Raw genomic sequence first — 17,421 nt, 5'->3', positions numbered from 1 at the left:
GAGGCAGCAGGCCGAGCTATGGTCAACACAGCCAAAGTATTGGTCCAGGCAGCAGAAATAAACACAGTCCATAAAGTCCTGGGTCATTACAGGCAGCGATATGGTCAGCACAGCCAAAGTATTGGTCCAGGCAGCAGGAAGGACCATCAAGCTTAGGGCCAGGGGGACAGGGGTGGAGGCTTCTCCCACCCAAATCTCTTTGAAGCCTCCGGGCAACCAGACCCTGTTCTGGGAACACAGAAAACCAAAAAATGATTTTCTCTACTCAGAACGCTATTCTCAAGCCCCTCACATATGTGAGACCCCTGTGTACTGAAGTAGAAGGGCAAAAGATCAGTCCAAGCGGCAGGCAAAAACATGATCGTTTTAGCAGGCCGAGGTCGGTGCACGTGGAAGTCAGAAACGTGGTTAAAACGGCAGGCAAAGGCATCTTCGGTAAACAGGCTGAGATCGGTGCACGTGGAAGTCTGAAACGTGGTTAAAACAGCAGGCAAAGACATCGTCAGTAAACAGGCTGAGGTTGGTGCATGTGGAAGTCAGAAACGTGGTTAAAACAGCAGGCAAAGACATTGTCAGTAAACAGGCCAGGGTCAGTTAACATGGAAGGTAGAAACATGGTGGCAGGCAAATGATGCACACAGGTAACTGAAATGAGGAAATGGCATTCTGTTACTAATAAGGGGAAATAATACACTGTTTCCCCGAAAATAAGACCTAGCGTGATTGTCGGTGATGGCTGCAATATAAGCCCTACCCCCCAAATAAGCCCTAGTTAAAGTCCTTGTAGGTCTTATTTTTAAGGTAGTGCTTATTTTCGGGGAAACGGTAGGGATTATTTGGGGGGTAGGGCTTATATTGCAGCCATCACTGACAATCACGCTAGGTCTTATTTTCGGGGAAACAGGGTATCTGATGGATGTGTGATAATTTTTGAAGCAATCACCGATACACAGGCCAGGTTGGGAGGGACATTGGGGACAATAATAACTTGTATCTCTTCTGGCTCCTCCACTTGAGCATACACGACATCTCTTTTGGCGTCGTCTTCCGGATTCTATGGGGGGAATGTTATAGGGAAAATGTTGCTCATGAAATCGACTCACACTATCAGAGCGAATGCTTCCTGGGGCGGGTCCTTGCTGGTAAATAAGGGCAGTGACAATGTTTTCAATATATTTGAGGTAGGTGATGGGTTGGTTTTCGGGTGATTTTTGATAGCAGACAAATGAATTGAACATGGCCATATGAAACAGATGAAATGCAACTTTTTTATACCATTATTTGGACTTGCGGGTTGACAAATATGGTTGCAGCATCTGATCATTTAAATCCACCCCCCCCCATATACAGATTGTAGTCATGGACACATTCAGGCTTTACTACGGGGCCACGTCTTCTCTGAACCTCCACCAAGGTGTCATTGTGAATGGTAGTCATCATGTGAACATCCTTCTTGTCCCGCCACTTCATGGCCAACACCTCCTCATTCCTCATGAATGCGGCTTCCCCCTTTTGTAGCCGTTTTGCTAGTAAATTCTGTGGGAAGCCCTTCCTATTTTTTCGGGAAGGTACCGCAAGCCAGGGTTTTTTCACAATACAGATGACGGAAAAGGGGCAGGCTGCTGTAGTAATTATCTACATATAATTGGTAACCTTTTTTGAGCAGGGGGTATGCAAGGTCCCACACAATTTTACCACTGGTTCCTATGTACGTGGGGCACTCACGGGGCTGGAGCTGGGAGTCTTTGCCCTCATAAATATGAAATGAGTACACGTAACCAGTGGCTCGGTCACATAATTTGTTCAATTTCACCCCCGTACCTGGCTCTCTTACTTGGGATATACTGCTTGATATTCAGCCGGCCAGTAAAGTGGATAAGGGATTCGTCTACACAAATATTTTGGTCAGGGATAAAGACTTCAGAAATTCGTTTGTTAAAAGAATTTATTAGGGGGCGATGCTTATATAATTTGTCGTGGTTGGGATGATCTTGGGGAGGGCACTGCGAATTGTCATTGAAATGTAGGAAACACATAATCATATCGTACCGTGTCCTGGACATAACAGAAGAATATAGGGGCATGGGGTGGGTGGACCATTAGGTATGCAGTTCATTTTTCTTTGTAAGCCCCATATTAAAATTAAGGCCCAAGAACAATTTGAATTCGTCTAGTGTGAGACGTCACCAATGGAACATACAGGCGTAGGAAGGACTGGGGTTGGCAGCAATAAATTGCTCTGCATAGAGATTTGTTTGGTCCACCATGTACTGCAACAAATCTTCCGGGAAAAACAAATAGAAATGAAGAATCGTTCTTGCCAAACCAATCTATTAACCTTCTATGAGGAGGTGAGTTGCCATCTAGATAAAGGAAGGCCCGTAGACGTGGTGTATCTGGATTTTGCAAAAGCATTTGACACAGTTCCCCATAAATGTTTACTGTACAAAATAAGGTCCGTTGGCATGGACCATAGGGTGAGTACATGGATTGAAAACTGGCTACAAGGGCGAGTTCAGAGGGTGGTGATAAATGGGGAGTACTCAGAATGGTCAGGGGTGGGTAGTGGGGTCCCCCAGGGTTCTGTGCTGGGACCAATCCTATTTAATTTGTTCATAAACGATCTGGAGGATGGGATAAACAGTTCAATCTCTGTATTTGCAGACGATACTAAGCTAAGCAGGGCAATAACTTCTCCGCAGGATGTGGAAATCTTGCAAAAAGACCTGAACAAATTAATTGGGTGGGCGACTACATGGCAAATGAGGTTCAATGTAGAAAAATGTAAAATAATGCATTTGGGTGGCAAAAATCTGAATGCAATCTATAGACTGGGGGGAGAACCTCTGGGGGGATCTAGGATGGAAAAGGACCTGGGGGACCTAGTAGATGATAGGCTCAGCAATGACATGCAATGCCAAGCTGCTGCTAATAAAGCAAACAGAATATTGGCATTAAAAGGGGGATCAACTCCATAGATAAAACGATAATTCTCCCGCTCTACAAGACTCTGGTCCGGCCGCACCTGGAGTATGCTGTCCAGTTCTGGGCACCAGTCCTCAGGAAGGATGTACTGGAAATGGAGCAAGTACAAAGAAGGGCAACAAAGCTAATAAAGGGTCTGGAGGATCTTAGTTATGAGGAAAGGTTGTGAGCTCTGAACTTATTCTCTCTGGAGAAGAGACGCTTGAGAGGGGATATGATTTCAATTTACCAATACTGTACTGGTGACCCCACAATAGGGACAAAACTTTTTCGCAGAAGAGAGTTTAATAAGACTCGTGGCCACTCATTACAATTAGAAGAAAAGAGGTTTAACCTTAAACTACGTAGAGGGTTCTTTACTGTAAGAGCGGTAAGGATGTGAAATTCCCTTCCACAGGCGGTGGTCTCAGCGGGGAGCATTGATAGCTTCAAGAAACTATTAGATAATCACCTGAATGACCGCAATATACAGGGATATGTAATGTAATATGACATATAATCACACAACATACAGGGATATACAATGTAATACTGACACATAATCACACACATAGGTTGGACTTGATGGACTTGTGTCTTTTTTCAACCTCACCTACTATGTAACTATGTAACTATGTAAATAGTCCAAATATGAAAAGTCGAAGTGTTGGGCTGCACACCTGGCTGTGCAGTGAAAGGGGGGATTGTAGCGGATCCTGAGTTGGCAGGCAACCATAAGGGGTTTGCCAGGGCATCGGGAAGGTAGGACTGGGCCCGGATTCTTTGGGCTGGATGTGCAATTCCAGTACTTGTACTGGGCTCCTCTTCCTGGGGTCTGGCGCTGCTGGTGGTAGGCAGGTTTTCTGGTGTCCTGATCTCCTTACTCTTTTAGGAGGGGCGGTTTCCTCCGCTGACTCGGACTCCGATCCGCTACCCTGCACTGGCTCCTATTCCGAACCAGAATCGGATAATGAGAGCTCCCCGCTGCTCTCATCATCCGACATGGTAGGGATGTTATATGCCTCCTCAGCTGTGTAAACTCTTTGGGACATGATGGTGGTACTTTTGGCGGGCCTGTGTGATGGAACTGGTGGTGCTCCTGACAGCTCACTGATGGTGGGCCTGTGTGATGGTACTGACAGGTTACTGATGGCCTGTGTGATGGTACTTATGGCGGGACTGTGCAACGGTAGTGATGGCGGGCCTGTGTGACAGATGGGCTGACAGATCCAGATTTTACCGATGGCGGCACTAATAGCGGTACCGTTAGTGGCACGGATGGCGGCCTGTGTAACAGATGGGCTGTCAGATCCAGATGGTACCGATGGCGGTGGCTGTGCTGATGGCGGTACCGGTGCTGATGGCGGTACCGCTGATGGCTGTACCGATGATGGGCTGTGACAGGTTCTGATGAGTGGTGGCAGTGCTGATGGGCGGTGGTGGTGCTGATGGCTGTACCGATGATGGGCTGTGACAGGTTCTGATGGGCGGTAGTAGATATGTAAAAATAAAGGTGTTTCACTCACTGATCAGATCTCTCCTCCTCTCTCCTCACACGATCGGTGTGTGAGGAGAGCGAAGGAGAGATCCCTGGAAACCGTCACAGTGTTTATACTTGTGACCGGCTGTGATTGGACACAGCTGATCACGTGGGTAAACAGCTATTTCATTGGCTGTTTACCCTGATCGGGGATGCGCTGTGTCCGAGGGACAAGCATCACCCCTGATCGCCGTATTGCGCGCCCCCGGGGGCGCACAATAGCGGATAATCCTGATCACGTCATATGATGTCCGATCAGGATTATCAAACCACTTTGCCGCCGTCATTGTGTAATAGGGCGGGCGGCAAGTGGTTAAAAAACTTTTTTTTGCATATGGGGACCCAGGGCAGTACCCGGGTCCCCATGGACTTTTTAGATGCAATAAGTTGCATAAAAGCCTTTAAAATGAGCACTTTTGATTTTTCATGTTCGTCTTCCATAGACTTTATTAGGGTTCGCATGTTCGCTAGAACTTTTTGCCTGTTCGCGGTGTTCTGGTGTGAACCGAACCGGGGGGTGTTTGGCCCACTCCTAGTTCCCAACAAATGAGGAGGAGATACTGTACACCATATGAAAGGTCCATCTCCATTCCTCAATATAATGTCATGTTCCCAACAAATGAGGAGGAGATACTGTACACCATATGAAAGGTCCATCTCCATTCCTCAATATAATGTCATGTTCCCAACAAATGAGGAGGAGATACTGTACACCATATGAAAGGTCCATCTCCATTCCTCCAATATAATGTCATGTTCCCAACAAATGAGGAGGAGATACTGTACACCATATGAAAGGTTCATCTCCATTCCTCCAATATAACGTCATGTTCCCAACAAACGAGGAGGAGATACTGTACACCATATGAAAGGTCCATCTCCATTCCTCAATATAACGTCATGTTCCCAACAAATGAGGAGGAGATACTGTACACCATATGAAAGGTCCATCTCCATTCCTCAATATAATGTCATGTTCCCAACAAATGAGGAGGAGATACTGTACACCATATGAAAGGTCCATCTCCATTCCTCAATATAACGTCATGTTCCCAACAAATGAGGAGGAGATACTGTACACCATATGAAAGGTCCATCTCCATTCCTCAATATAATGTCATGTTCCCAACAAATGAGGAGGAGATACTGTACACCATATGAAAGGTCCATCTCCATTCCTCAATATAATGTCATGTTCCCAACAAATGAGGAGGAGATACTGTACACCATATGAAAAGTCCATCTCCATTCCTCCAATATAATGTCATGTTCCCAACAAATGAGGAGGAGATACTGTACACCATATGAAAGGTTCATCTCCATTCCTCCAATATAACGTCATGTTCCCAACAAATGAGGAGGAGATACTGTACACCATATGAAAGGTCCATCTCCATTCCTCAATATAACGTCATGTTCCCAACAAATGAGGAGGAGATACTGTACACCATATGAAAGGTCCATCTCCATTCCTCAATATAATGTCATGTTCCCAACAAATGAGGAGGAGATACTGTACACCATATGAAAGGTCCATCTCCATTCCTCAGATCTATGTTGCACCGTTGCGAACAATTGAAATATGTTTGAGTATGATAAATAATAATAATATTTCTTTCCTACAGATGAATGTGATGGTGGGAATTCCTCAGAGTGGTCTCAGGTTTCATCTGATTATGACGGAGAAGAATATGGATCCAAAAGAAAATCTCAGGGAGTGAAGACTTATTTGTGCCCGGAGTGCGGTCAAAGTTTTAGACGAAAGAGTAATCTGCAAAGACACATCAAAGTTCACACCGGTGAGACTTTTCCCTGTAAAGAGTGCGGGAAATGTTTTTCGCGGAGCGATAGACTCACGGAACACCTGAGGAACCACACCGGGGAAAAGCTGCATACGTGTACAAAGTGCGGAAAAAGTTTTTCGCGGAAATATAGACTCATCAGACACCTGAAGATCCACACAAATGATAATCCCTGTCCAGACTGCGGCCAGAGCTCCAATCAGAAAGGCGGTCTTTGCAGCCATCAGAAAATTCACATGGTCAGGAGAACCCATTCATGTTCGGAGTGCAGGATTATTTTTGATACTCTATCTGAACTTACCATACACCAGAGAGCTCACGCCGGTAAGGAGATCTATTCCTGCTCCGAGTGCGGGATGTTGTGTGTAAGTAAATCCCGTCTTATTATCCACCAGAGAAGTCACACCGGTGAGAGGCCCTATTTATGCTCCCAATGCCAGAAAGGGTTCGTAGTCAAGTCAGAACTTATCATCCACCAGAGAAGTCACACCGGCGAGCTGCCGTTTTCATGCCCGGAGTGCGGGAAAGGTTTCACACGACACGGAAACCTCACTAATCACATGAAAGTCCACTCACGGAAGAAGCCGTTCTCCTGTCCGGAGTGCGAAAAATCCTTCAGCCGGAAAAATGAATTTGTTATGCACCTGAACGATCACACGGGGGATCACCCTTTCTCATGCTCAGTGTGCGGGAAAGGTTTCTCTCACAAAGGAAAACTTCACGTACACGAGAGAACTCACACGGGCTTCACACGACAGGGGAACTTAACTAATGACACGAAAGTCCACACTGGGGAAAGGCGGTTCTCCTGCCAGGAGTGCGATAAATCCTTCACCCGGAGAAATGAGCTTGTTATGCACCTGAGCGTCCACACGGGGGATTATCCTTTTTCATGTTCAGTGTGCAGGAAAGGTTTCGCTCATAAAGGGAAACTTCACGTACACGAGAGAACTCACAAGCGCGAACGACCTTAAACCTGTGAAACCTACCTGGAAAATGTACATTTCCTTCAACATCTAATTCACAACACAACGGGCGGGGGGAGGTAGGGGGTAGTCATGGGGTGGGGGGGTCATGGCCAGGATCTGACACCTAGCGTACACATTGTGTTCCCCCAGCACCACCGATCCCAAGACCCTTTCCCATCCGATTACTAATCTATGGAGATCGGAACTTGATCCTAGCCTAGAACATGCCCAAGTCTTGTTTTCAAAATGCCAAAATCTCGCTCTTCCCCAATTACGCTCCAGAGATACACCAGCTACAGTAGATCCTTCACAGAGTTTTAGAAGAATCTCCGGGATAAAGGCATCAAATACAGCCTCATATATCCCAGCCGACTCCATATCCTGGAGGGAGAGACAACCAGATTCTTTAATGCCCCGGCTGCCGCATCCACCAGGTGGGACACCCACAAGCTCAAACGGGGCTCCTCTGATCAGCACACGTCATTACTGGAGACCACCTCAGTCTGGTCAGTTGAACTTTGTGTATTCTCTTATGAAAGCTCAGGGCATTTCATTGCTTTTTGTTTTTTACCATGAAAACTTAAATGCCGACCAGCTACTGAAGCCAGCCTCGTCTTTCTGTCCAACAAGTCACCTTAATTCCTCTTTCTTGACCTAACCTCCAAAGTAAATGGCAACTTGGCATACCAGATATAATTGATGAGGACCGGACTGGAATCGGTATCTGTCAGGGGGAGGCTGATACGGTTCCAAATTCTTCAAAGAATAGACTACACTCCCCATAGGCCCCACAAATTTAACCCTGTCCTATCTTCTGCCTGATGGTGTTGCGGACATCATGATGGGGACTTTTTCCATAGACCTGTCCTCATGTCTCTATTCTGGAAGGAAATAGTGGACTTCGGGCTTTGACCCACCTTACTCCAACAGTGAAAATATGCTTGCTGGATCCAGTAGAAGACTTGGCTTTTCACTATTGCTGAGAGGACACTGCTAGGTCTACTGCTCTTTTATGCCTGGATGACTACCACCATGACTTGGGGAAAAAGAGGCGCCTCCTTCTATCTTTTTTGGACACATTTGGTAAACTCTAATGTCTTGGTATTCACCAATGTCTACATGAAGTGGCTAGAGGAGCCATCAACGACTATGGATCCAGCCCCTTAAAGCTGAATTCCAGGAATTCGCCTACTTTGTAAAAACTGCAGGTATGCCATAAGTTATGTCTAACGAGGAGCCGGGCCACTTCGTAGACTTATCTCTATTATTCACATCTGGCAGGTTTATTGTTCTCCGGGGAGATAGCTCACGGAGCTCCAACGCTGCTCACTGTGGTCTCACAGAGTCGCTGGAACTGCAATGCCCACCCCCTCCCCTCCTTCTGCCCATTCACAGAAGCCTCTGTATTATGTGAACTCATTCATAAAATAAAAAAAGGGCTTCTGTGAATGGGCCGGAGAAGGTAAGGAATGTCTTCTGCTTACTGGATCTAGTAGAAGACATGGCTTTTCACTATTGCTGAGAGAACCCTGCTAGGTCTACTGCTCTTTTATGCCTGGGTGGCTATCACCATGACTTGGGGGAGAAAAGAATCGCCTCCTTTCTCCTTTTGGACTCATTTGGTAAACTCTAACCTTCCTCTATATCAAGACACATATGAAAACGGGTTTAAGGAAAAATGTTAACCGATGTCGGGATAAAGTGGCTAGAGGAGCCATCAACGACTATGGATCCAGTCCATTAAAGCTGAATTCCAGGAACTCGGCTACTTTGTAAAAACTGGAGGTATGCCATGAGTTAAGTCTAACGAGGTGCCTGCCTTCGCTATTATTCACATCTGACCGGTTTACTGTGCTCCAGGAAGATAGCTTATGGAGCTCCAACACTGCTCACTGTGGTCTCCGTTCCTTCAAGAGCAGAGTCACTGGAATTGCAATGCCGTCCCCTCCCCTCCTTCTGCCCATTCACAGAAGCCTTTGTATTATGTGAACTCATTAATAAAATAAAAAAAGGCTTCTGTGAATGGGCCGGAGAATGGCATATCTGCTCTGTGTCCTTCTCGCAGCCGGAGTGTAATAAACCTATCTTATATATTTATTACAGGTACTTATATAGCGTCTTCAATTTACACAGTGCTTTACACATTCCCATCAGTCCCTGCCCTTAACGAGCTTACAACCTAAGGTCTCTAACTCGCATTCTAGGGCCAATTTTGACTTGAGCCAGTTAACCTCCCAGCATGTCTTTGGAGTGTGGGAGGAAACCCAAGCAAAGTCCAGGCAGGTAGTGCCATGATTGGGATGCAATCCCACGCCCCTAGTGCTGCTAGGCGGAAGTGCTAACCACTTAGCAACTGTGCTGCCCATTTAAGTAACAGAGATAAGTCCGCGGAGGTGAAGTGCACCTAATTTGGACCTAACTCATAGTGTTCCTGCAGTTTTTGCCCACTTGCTGAATTCCTGGATTTTAGCTTTTACTCTCAACCAGAAACATAATAAGGCCTAAACCGGATTCCTTGTCTTCAGTTCACCTTCTCGAGGGGGAACACAAAACTGTGGAGATGCTCCGATATCTTCAACATTAATGCTATGGATCACTAAGTTGTGTTTTGTATTGTTTTTCTTTTACTTGTAGATTGTAAGTTGTCACAAGTGACCTCCCCTGTGTGGGTTGTGTCATTTGGAGTATGTAGTAACCGTATGTCTCTTAAAATCCTAATAAAAACATGATGTTTAAAAGAATAAATGCTGCCTCGAAAAAGAGAGTTCACCCCAGACTTTTGATTGGTGGACTAATAAAGGTTTCCTACACATAGCTGATCTTTGTGATCATAAAGGTATATTAACAAAACAAGCCTTACTGGAGAAACCTCAGAACACTTCAGATATGTTCAGATCTATATAGTACATCTCTTGGGTACATTACATCACTTCTCGGCCTTTTGGCTAAGATCAAGTGTAGTATCAACTATAGCCTGTAGGGGTGTCTCTGCTTCACAGCTAGGACGTTGAGAACCACTTGTATCTATCCAAGCCATTTGGTCCTTGTGGGGTACCCTCTACTCGGCCTTGTAGGATCGTTGATTCAATTTAGCTTCACCTACTTGCTGCTATTGGGCAGAGGCTTAGCCCCCCACAGGGAACGAGTTTGCAGTCTTCCCTCCCCCACCCCCCCGCTCTGCGTTACTACCTTCGGGCAGTAGACGCTCTAGAGCTGTGGTTCTCAACCTGGGGGCCGAATGATGATTTGCGAGGGGTCACCGAATCCTTGGCTGTTCCTGAAGCCTGCACCGCTCTCCCAGCCTTTTTGCGGCCGCCCAGCTGAGCTGTTCCTGGAGCCCGCGGCCTCCCACTCAGCCTCTTCACAGCCGCCCATTCAGTTTATGGCATGGCTGGGGGGCAGAGACTAGAGGTCAGCTGACTGGTGAAGAATGTGAAGTGGGAGAGGCTGGAGGAGACCCTATCTCCTGATTTTGACATAGGTGTCACTGCTATGAGACACCACAAAGTCGGAGACACAGTGAAGCCGGAGACACAGTGGGTAACACTACCTGTGATTATAGTTGCCATTAAAAGTCCCTACTACAGTTCTCAGATCAGCAGATGACCTTGATCAAGAGCACCTAAGTTGGCCAATCAGAACTCCCCCCAGCATTGCCACTCATCCCAACTCCCGCTAGCACTGCCACTCATCCCAACTCCCGCTAGCACTGCCACTCATCCCATTCCCCCCATCCTCTCCACCAAGGAGTAAGAGAAGGAATAAAAATAGAGAATACATGGAAGGGAGAGGAAAAGAGGGGAAAGAACAAAGAAAAAGGGAGAGAAAGAATATGAGAAAGGGGTGGGGAAAAAAAACAAAACAAGAAATTAGGATAGAGAGTGATAAAAGGGAAAGAAAGGAGAACAAAGAGAAAGAGTGGTACATCCTAAAATGTACCAAAAGGGGTTTTAATACTGTACGAGTGGAAGGGACTCGTAATATCCGTGGGTTAGGGGCGTATAATACTTGTCTTGCCTTGGGTGCCGATAACCGATGCTACGAAAATAATTTTACTGTTAGGGGTCCCCACAACTTGGGGAAATTTTATTAAGGGGTCACGGCACTAGTAAGGTTGAGAACCACTGCTCTAGAGCCTTTGTAAAGGCTACGAAAAGAGTGAAGATGTCGAAGAACCAGAAGGACGCCGCTTAAGAACTCCTGAAGCGACATCCAACTCCACGATAATGGGGAAGGGCAACAAGACCAGCAAGACGATGGAGAAAAACCCTGCCCCAGCCACTTTGTCCGAAGCCCCCGAGCATGTCGCCACCTCAACCACCACTCCTGCCCCAGCCGGCTCCAGCCTGCCGAGACCAGCCAAGCTGTACTTGCCTGCAGATGGGCTCCCAATCCTGGAGCCTTGGATGAAGCAGACTGTCATGCTGCAGCTGAAGGAGGTGGACGGAAGAGTCCCAGACATAACCCTGGTGATCTTCGGAAAGAAGATGATCTTGGAGCAGGGCTTCTGCAAAGCGGAGACGCTGTCCGTGCAGACCTTCACAAAAGGTATATTCTTTATAACTTTTGTGTCCTTTCAGGTCTGCAGACAATTCTGGGAGATAGTGAAGACTTGTGGCGCGGAATCCCCTTTCCGTAACTTCGTTGCCAACTGTCCCATACAACGGGATGAAGTGCGGGTGACCATGAGGAACCCCCATACCCAAGGAAAGGACATAGTCACCTACCTCCAGAGGTTCTGCATCGTGGCAAAGGACCCAGTCCGAATCCTCAATGCCAATGGCTTCTGGATAGGTAAGTGTACTGTGTTTTGCAGGCCAAGGAGAGACTCTTCAGGGGACCTCCAGCACCTGCAGCCGTGCTTCTCCCTGGGCAACTCCGCAGGAAGCCTCTACTACTCCAGCATGCCCCACAACTGTATCAGATGTGGCCATCCTGGACACGTAGGTAAGGATTGCACAGAACTTGTTTGCAGGTTTTGTTGGGTTGCAGGCCGCGAGACCAAGGACTGTCTGAGGCCCAAAGCCTGCAACCTCTGCGGATTGGCAGAGCAGGTGTTCAAAGACTTCCCGAAGAGAACCTGGACCTATGTTGGAGCCCTGATCCAGGGTATGTCATCCTCCAGCACTGGGAGTAAGCCCACAGAAAAGAAGCCAAAGGAGCCTTAAAAAGGCCTCCCCCACCTGCCCCAGACCTGTCCTCCCTTGAGGACTTCCCCACCCTCCCCCTTCCCACCCCCACCCCCGCCAGTGGCCCAACAGGTAGCCGGAAACGGAAACCAGAGTCCAACAGCAGAGAAACCCGCCGCCTCCACCAAACGGCCCAACAGGGTCCAGCGCGACAGCGATGGACCAGAGCCAGTAGTGGAGGGCCTTGAGTCTGCGGGGGAGGAGGAGGAGATCCTGGCCAACCCCGAGCCTGACCTCAACCAGATGATGGATGCTGTCCGCAAGTAGCTGGGTCTGACCCAGAACACAGGACAGGCAGCGGATGCAATGAAAGAGTCACCCCCCCCCCCGGGGAGGTAAGTTCGGCCTCTTACCAACTAGACCTCATAACCTTTTTCATTATGGCTGAGATCTCCATCTTTTCCATTAATGTGAGGAGTATCAAGGATACATCTAGAAGGCAAGCGGTGCTGACCTTTCTTTCTACTCAGCAGAGTGATGTCTACATGCTTTAGGAATGCACTCTTCCTCCTTTGAAGAGGTACACTCATCACACCCTTGGTCCCTCCTACTGGTCTGGGGGTGGCGATTCTAAATCTGCAGGGGTAGCCATTCTTGTCAGGGGTGGGCGCTTCACGGTTGACTCTATCCATGAGTTAGTCTGTGGCCATCTTTTGGTCATAGATGGCTTGTGGGTGGGAGAGCCAGTTAGGCTCATCAATGTGTACGCCGCCCCCAGATAAGAATGTGCAGCTGTAACTTTTCCAGACCCTGCAAACCCAACTTGTCACCGCCAGAACAGTAGTGATCAGCGGTGATTTTAACTGTCAGATTGAGGAGGACGGGCGCAGCTCCAGCATGTACGCAAAACTCAATGCCACTTCTAGGTTGCTCAGGGAGATGATCTCGGAGGCTTCCTTGCTGGACGCCATGGGATCCATAGGGAAAAGTTCAGTGAACTATTCATGGTGTGACCTGACGGATCTGTGCATTCCAGGATTGACTTCGTGCTCACTTCAAGGGCAGTCAGGCATTATCAGTTCTTCATGGTCCCCTGCTTTTTCTCTGACCATGGGGCCATTCACTTTCGAGGTGACCTGGGCGAGGACGTTGCTCGTGGCCCGGGTTCCTGGAAGCTGAATAGTACCTTGCTGGAAAATGAGGAACTGATGGGGGAACTCAGAGAGGCCTATGCCACTTGGAAGGAGGAAAAGAGATTCTTCAGAAGGATAATTGAATGGTGGGAGTTTGTGAAAGTCAAGCTGCGGTGCTTCTTTCAGGCAAGGGGATGCCAGCAAGTGTGTGCCAGGAAGAGGGAACTCAGGTGACTGCAAGGTCAGTTGCAGTCCCTGCAGCACCTTCACTACTGCGGCTGGGATGTTAGGCAGGACCTGGAGGACACCAAGAAGAGCCTGAAAGGGCACTTTATGGAAGAATCCAGGCACATTGTCTTCCGTGCCAAGGTGGAGAATCTTGAGAAAGGCGAGAAATTCTTTCTTTTTCAGGAAACTTCACTCGGGACACACACCCTTGTCAGAGCTGCGTGACGAGACCGGAACACTCCAGAAGGGGAAGGAGGCTGTAATGCAAGTGGTCAGTGACTACTACACCAACATCTACTGCTCGAAAGCAACAGACACAAAGGCGGCTGACAGGTTCCTGTCAGGTATCTTTAACCCAATTGGCCCAGCAGGTTCATCGGCCACCAACGCTCCCTTGGCATTAGGGGAGCTGCACTCTGCCGCTAGATCCTTTAGGTGGGGCAGGACCCTGGGTTGCGATGGTCTCCCTGCAGAGCTCTATGTAGCGCTGGCTGTGGGATCTCGTGGGCCCGAGAGGAGATGGCGGTGGAGGGCAAAATGCCTCCATCGCTTAGGGAGGGGATGATCACGATTTTGTATAAACTGAAGGGGGAGAGATTGGACCTGAAAAATTGGCGTCCGATCTCTCTCTTGAACCTGGACTACAAAATCCTCGCCAAGGTTTTAGCCAACAGGCTGAAGTCAGTCATCGGACAGATCATCCACCCGAATCAGACTTGTGGCATTCCTGGTCGCAGGATTGCAGACAGCCTTGCGCTTGTCCAGGATATGGTCCAGTACATTCATGGCCGCCGTGTGCACACGGCCTTGGTCAGTCTTGACTAGGAGAAGGCCTTTGACCTTGTCTCCCATGAGTTTATGCGCAGAGCTCTGCGCAGGTTTGGTCTTGGGGAAATGTTTTGTTCGTATGTGAATGTGATGTATAATGACATCTGTAGTTTGGTGTTGGTGAATGGCTGGAAAACTGACCCCTTTCCAGTTCTATCTGGGGTCAGACAAGGCTGCCCTCTCTCACCTCTGCTTTTTGTTTGCTGTATAGAGCTCTTCGCCCAAAGCGTCAGACGGAACCTAGAGATCAGAGGGATCACTGCACCAGGACCAGACATACGGGAGGTCAAGTGTTCACTCTACATGGACGATGTGACGGTGTTCTGTGCTGATCGGTGCTCCATCGACACACTTGCCCAGACCTGTGAGGACTTCGGCAAAGCTTCAGGAGCAAAGGTCAACTGCGGGAAGTCGGAAGTCATGCTCTGCGGAAAGTGGTTCCTGCCTTCTTCTGCACCCATTCCTTTCAGCGTTAAACGGACTTCATAAAAATTCTTGGTGTCTGGTTTGGAGCTGAGGGCACAGCCCTGAAGTCCTGGGAGGAGAGACTGGCCAAAATGCGTCAGTAGTTTGGACTTTGGAGCCTCAGAGAACTCACCATTGAAGGTAAAACACTGGTACTCTGCAGCGAGATTCTCCCTGTGTTGCAGTACCTCACCCAGGCCTGGCCCCCCCGGGTTAACACCTGCAAGGCCATCACCAGGGTGGTGTTTCACTGTCCAAAATGGACAGAGTGAAGCGGGCGGTTATGTTTAAGGAACCTCTTAAGGGCGTGCCTGACATTGCCACTCTAGTGAGGGTGTTCTTTGCTTGTAACTGCATCCGCAGGACTTTGGTTGACAGAACTTTGGACTCTGGCGGTAACTCCATGTCCTGTTTTTTCCACCTGCCTCTTTGGAAGTCCCTAGGATGGAACAAATGGGAAAGTTCCATCCCCTACAACTGGGACACGACTTGGTATTACTTGAATACTTTTAAGTTTATCAAGGAGCTGGGGCTGCATGGAGTTAAGCCCGACTTGTGGCAGCCAAAAACTATCCACAAGTTGATTAGAGCATCGGACATTGTTGAGACTGTTCCAGGACTCCCTTCAGCCACTTGCAAAGTGGTCTGGAGGAATGTTTCTTCAAAGAGACTCACCAACAGGCACACTGATCTGGCATGGATGGCAATCTAAGGGGGGTTGCCGCTCAGGACATTCATGCATGCCAGAAACCTGTGCAGATATAGACACTGCCCTTTTTGTATCATCCTGGAGGAAACTGCTTTGCACGTTTTCTGGGAATGCCCCTTTGCACAGGACCTGGTGAGAGCCTTTTGAACCAGAACTTAAAGACTTTTTACCACAGACTGCAATCACACACTTCGGTGTGTTGAACGGACCCTCCTGTGTAACTCATTCACAGGAAGACATTGACAGTGCCTGTCGGGTGCTGTGTTGCTTCATGGTGCACCAGAAAGCGCCTCATCCACCAGAGTGCAGGTTAGGCTGGCCGCCTGTGTCCCGGGGGGGGGTCTCTCCGCTATGCTTCAGAGGCTGCGGTCAGGCGGGGACAATGTTCCACATATGGTGGCAGTGTCCCAAAGTGAGGCGTTTTTGGATAAGAGTATATCATTTCATTTTTTCCCTTCACACAAATTAGCCTAATGAAATCTCCGAAACAGGCGTTACTAGGTAGTGTGATAGAGGAGGGACCGAGACATCAGATGAGACTCATCACCTCTATATTTGTGTCTGCAAAAATTATCATTGCCAAGTCCTGGAAATCAGCGGTCATACCTTTTGATCAGCTTAAGAACAAACTCTCCTGGATTATGATAAATGAAAGGTTATTGGCTAATCTAAATGAAAAAAACGAAGCTGTTTGAAAAGGTGTGGGATCCATGGATCAACTATCTGACTACTGATCCCTGGACTTTGCCCGCTTAGATTGACTATTAGGCAGTGAAGGCTGGAGCGCAAAGTTCCTTACCCCCTTTCCCCTTCTTCCCCCTTTGCTTTCTAGGCCATCAGGCCCCTGTTGGGGACTTTCAGAACCGGACGGCTCAGGAACTCCAGACGGAGCTCCGGGAACACACAATGACACCACACACACACAAGATGAGGTCAAAACATGTTCATTCAAGAGAAATCCCAAGCTTATGAACAGGTAAAAACAATAGGAGGTAGACCGTTTGAAACTGGTTTGAGTTAAAGTCATACAATATATTCCAGCTGTTGTGTTTACAAGTCAAAATGTTCTTGAAGGAACTATTTCTGCCCATTATGCTTGTACGTGCAAATACAATCTCATCGCTATAAAATATACATAGTTAAATGAGAAACAGAGAAATATATACAGCATTAAAAAATATCATAAACCCTTCAGCCCCTTTTCTCCATTCGTAACTATACTCCTTCCTGTTGTTAACTAAGGGATAGGCTAGTATTGGTGGCTTACATGATGCAATCGGACCCCCACCCGTGACGGAGGCGGATCGTCATTGAAAGTTTGACAAGAAAACTCAGGGATTGATCTAGAAAACACATTCGTTCATACAATTATATAAAGTACAGGTGACCTGTTTTGGTGTAGCATTTTGGCGGCTGAAATGTTACAAGAATATGGAAACTTGCCTCTGGTACTTGAATGAGACCAATGGTATTGAATATAGAACTTCTTAAGTCTAACCAGACTATTGGTATAACTCTTCTCCTTCTAGCATTGCCTAGGTACTCTCCAAAATGGGCCATGTACGTTATATCCCTTGTGTTTTTCCTTATACATATGTTTTCTACAATTTGCTTACCTGTCATCAGATTGCTATTTGTGACCTGTTTATTTTTCA

General features: G+C 47.6%; 2 protein-coding genes and 1 pseudogene across 2 annotated transcripts in view; all 3 read left to right on the top strand.

Moving 5' to 3' along the window:
• Positions 1–17,421, top strand: part of LOC141104772 (uncharacterized) — a 56,736-nt gene that overhangs the window by 11,613 nt on the left and 27,702 nt on the right. The window lies entirely within an intron of this gene.
• On the top strand, positions 10,200–10,406 carry LOC141106971 (U2 spliceosomal RNA; annotated as a pseudogene).
• Positions 11,501–12,442, top strand: LOC141105460 (uncharacterized). Its single transcript, XM_073595313.1, has one exon. The coding sequence runs from the start codon at positions 11,501–11,503 to the stop codon at positions 12,440–12,442; it is 942 nt and encodes a 313-aa protein (XP_073451414.1).

This window comes from Aquarana catesbeiana, linkage group LG08 (assembly GCF_042186555.1).
Source record: "Aquarana catesbeiana isolate 2022-GZ linkage group LG08, ASM4218655v1, whole genome shotgun sequence".
NCBI lineage: Eukaryota > Metazoa > Chordata > Amphibia > Anura > Ranidae > Aquarana > Aquarana catesbeiana.
The sequence above is the reverse complement of the archived record's forward strand: the minus strand, read 5'-3'. Positions and strand labels throughout refer to the sequence as shown.

Bases quoted from the DNA above. Each gene is read 5' to 3' on its own strand.
- LOC141105460 (XM_073595313.1), top strand. From the start codon at position 11,501: ATGGGGAAGGGCAACAAGACCAGCAAGACGATGGAGAAAAACCCTGCC.